Here is a 3,862-nt window from a genome sequence, read left to right on the forward strand (position 1 = left end):
TGTTTGGACTCTCTAACTACTTGGTTGTTTATAGGGTGAAGGTTTACTTTTTCCCCAAACTTCTGTATATTCTGTATGAAATATATTCTTGCAACATTTACTTCACTAGGATAATATATCTGGTTATCAAAGAAACTATTTGTATAGTCTTCAGCAAAATATTATCTATTTGAAAAGAACACTAGGTATTTGCTACAACTAAGAAAATAAAATAATTATGGAGAATTTTTTATTATGTTTAAAAGATCGAAGTATGAACTCACTGACAAAGTAAGAGATGGTCTCTTCCAATTTTAAGTTTATACTGACCCCTATGGGTCAGTGTTCTAATTTCTAGGTTGTTTTACAGGAAATGTAGTTAAGTATTTAAGAATTTGGTTAAAATGTCAAATGTTTACAATTAGGATTTAATTATTTGGGGATAAAAGTCATGACATATTCGTATGTCCTTTCTCTCCTTCTATTATACAATTGAAAGTATCTACAAATTCAGTTTATTTATTTAGATGGCATTGGTTTCAGTGTTAATTTACTGAGGACAAAGTAAATATACAGTGTAATTTTTTTATAAATTTTATTTTATTGTAAAAATGAAGTACAGAAGGGTTACAGTTACATAAGGCAATGAGTACTTTTCTTTTCAAACAATGTTACCCTTCCCTGTTTATTTTTCCTGCTTTCTCTTCCCCCTACTATCCACCCCTTCAAGTTGTAAAATTCATTTCCAGAATAGTGCCCAGTATCACTGTTGCATTGGTTCACCCTTTGTCTCAGTTTCTGTGATCACAGTGTAATTTGTAACTTTCAGAAGAATGTGAGCTGATTGTTTTCTTCAAGGTCTGCTGTATTTTTTCCTGCCCAAGGTACATTAAAACAATTAACTTTGAAGTTATATAGAAAATTGTATATAGGTAAGATAGGACTGAGAGCATGCTGAATTATAGTCAACTGTGGTGGAGACATATTTCCTCCATGTGAAAGAGGAAATTTTTTATATGATGAACAAAATTCCAAACCATTATTCTTATAGATTATGGAAAGGAATTACAGAAGGAGCAACATGGTATACACTTCTCTTTTCCTTTATGTCAAGATATGGTTTTACTACCATGCAAATATATTCTAAAAGCAAAATTATTATCAATATTCTCACAACACTTAAATGATGGAGAGCTAACATGTTTGTATTTCAGAGTAACTTATTCCATTATATAAATACAAATTTTGTACATATTGTACTGGGGATGACATTAATACTGAATTTCATAAAACTTCTATATTAATTTGTTTACTATTACCAGGATAAGCTTCGTAAGTCTGTATTTTTAAAATGTATACAACATAAGAATTGTGCATATTTATAGGTTAGTGTAACACTTTTTAATATTTTAAATGTGGCTGATTTAAATGCACAAATATGTATACCCATCAATTCACTGTAGAGAAAGGATTAATTGGAAAAAAATGGAAGGAACTTGGAATGTGTGGTCAGTCAATACAAGGTATCGTAGTATAGATTGTTGTGGTCTAGGTCCTTAACATTAACTAACTCACTATCATTACTTCTTATAGGAGTGGAGGACTAATGCAATCAGGAACAATTTTATTTCCTGAGGACAATGAAAAGTTCATGGTTATAACATTTAATGCTTCTAAATGCTTCTCTGTTTAATGCTTCTAAAATATTATATTTTAAACAGGTTTAGTTTTGTGGTAGTATACACTTAGCTTTTTGAGATAGTACCTTTAAGTGACATTAAACATTCAGACGAATTACCTTATGGGAATGAAAAATGTGGAACTGGACAATCCTACATAGCCTCTTCATTTTAGTTTACTTTGGCAGATGCTCTCCTGATAGCAAATAATTGAAAAATGTACAAAATGTCTTCACAAGGGTTTGTGATTAAACAAACTGTGCATAGATATCAAGATCTTTATGATTAAGATATTACTCTGGGGCTGGGAAGGTGGATCAGTGGTAGAGCACTTGCCTTGCATGCATGAGGCCCTGGGTTTGATTCCTTAGCACCACATAAGAAAAAAGAGAAGAGCCGGAAGTGGTGCTGTGGCTCAAGAGATAGAGCGCTAGCCTTGAGCTGAAGAGCTGAGGGACAGCGCCGAGGCCCAGAGTTCAAGCCCCACCCGCAAAAAAAAATACAGATCTTGGAGAAAAGGGTACAATAAAATGACACAACAACCAAAGTCAGAAGGTACAAACGAATTTAAGTTTTTCCCCTGATGATTACAGTATGTATGTGGAATACAGTATCTTATGTGGAATTCAGGGCTTCTCTAACTCTACATTTCTGCTTGTCTTCTTCAATCCTGTCTTCAACATTCACTTCAATGCAAATTACTTGAAATTTTGTATCCTACTTCCGATTTTCAAGATGTTCTAACAAACAAATATCATTTTATCCAATACCATTCCTTCCTTTTCTGTGGCCTATCAGCTAATGATTGCAGCCCTCCTAGATTGCTTTCATGTTATTTCATCTGGTGCATGCAGGGTTGTTTTTTTTTTTTTTTTGTCTTTTTTGTTTTTGTTTTTGCCAGTCCTGGGGCTTGAACTAAGGGTCTGGGCACTGTCCCTAGCTTCTTTTGTTCAAGGCTAGCACTCTACCACTTGAGCCACAGCACCACTTCCAGCTTTTCCTGTTCATGGGGTGCTGGGGAATTGAATCCAGGGCTGGATGCATGCAGGGCAAGCACTCTACCACGAAGCCACCTTCCAGCCCTGCGCAGGCAGTTTTCGTGGATTTTGTGAGACATTTCCATATTATTAGCTGTAGCAATAACGATTCCAAGTTGGAATCATTCCCGTGTGTCAAACTCTCCCACGATGTTTTCAAAGGCCGATCAATCATTACATAAAACCGGGAACTTTCAGATGGATCCATTCCCTGAGGGAACGTAGTGTCACCCAAGCAACTACCCGCTAAGGACGGTCAACAGCGTCTTTATAATGAACACTTGGCTGCTTAATTTCTGAAGGTCCGAATTTCATCTGTCCCTTACCAGGACAAAGGTTAAAGTGCGCATCAACAGCCAGCAGAAGCGGGAGCAGTCCTGCAGCGTCCAGGTGACACACAGACTTTCCGGGAGAACTGTCTCCCGTTAACGGGCTGAGCACGGAAATGGGGGAAGGACGGAGCAGGGGACGACGGAGGGGAACCGAGGGGACATTAGTGGACGCGGAGCCAAGAAGGCCCTGGATGGGCCGAGCGCCACCGCAGTCTGTGCCCGCGAACGCGGACACTCAGGAACACGGGAAGAAGAGGTGGGGTTTTCCTCCTATTGTTTTCTGAAGGTGGCCGGCAGGGTCAGCCCGAGTCTGGACCAGAGTCGGTGAGGAACTCGGCTGGAAGACACAGGCCGTCAGCCCAAGCCAACACCCCCGGCCGCGAGGGCTCGGGGCTCCGGGTCCCACCCACCCCTGGCGGAAGTGACGCGTGGAGGGGCGGGGCGAAGGCGGGCGGCTGCGCGCTGCGCCGGAAGTGCCTTCCAGATAGTAAATAAGCTGGGAAAAGCCAGGAGGAGGCCGTCTCCATCTTGTCGGCGCCCGCCGCTCCCGCGACGTCGTGAAGATGGGGAGCGTCCTGGGGCTCTGCTCCGTGGCAAGCTGGGTAAGGAGGAAGAAACCTTCCTGGGGTCGCGGGCGCTGAGCGTGGGGGGACTGGAGAGGGAGGCCGGAGCCGGGCCGCGGGAAGGCCGGCGGGGGCGAGCTGCCTCCCACCGGCTCCCTGCGGGCCCCGCTTCTCCCCAGCTCCGCACGGCTCGCTCCGACCCGCCTCGGGGTGGGACTCCGCCGGGAGTGAAGGGTGTGTCGGCCGTGAGTGGGGGGGGTTGTGGGGGTGAG

The 3,862-nt window shown here is 42.4% G+C and overlaps 1 protein-coding gene across 1 annotated transcript in view; it reads left to right on the top strand.

Moving 5' to 3' along the window:
- The first annotated feature begins 3,508 nt into the window (after nt 1-3,508).
- The window catches only part of Serinc1 (serine incorporator 1), a 21,518-nt gene continuing 21,164 nt past the window's right edge, over nt 3,509-3,862 (top strand). Inside the window, exon 1 of the mRNA XM_013035111.1 lies at nt 3,509-3,629. Coding sequence (XP_012890565.1) covers nt 3,591-3,629 — 39 coding nt within the window. The 5' untranslated portion in view covers nt 3,509-3,590. The remainder of the gene's footprint in view (nt 3,630-3,862) is intronic.

The sequence above is a fragment of the Dipodomys ordii genome, unplaced genomic scaffold (assembly GCF_000151885.1).
Source record: "Dipodomys ordii isolate 6190 unplaced genomic scaffold, Dord_2.0 Scaffold204, whole genome shotgun sequence".
NCBI lineage: Eukaryota > Metazoa > Chordata > Mammalia > Rodentia > Heteromyidae > Dipodomys > Dipodomys ordii.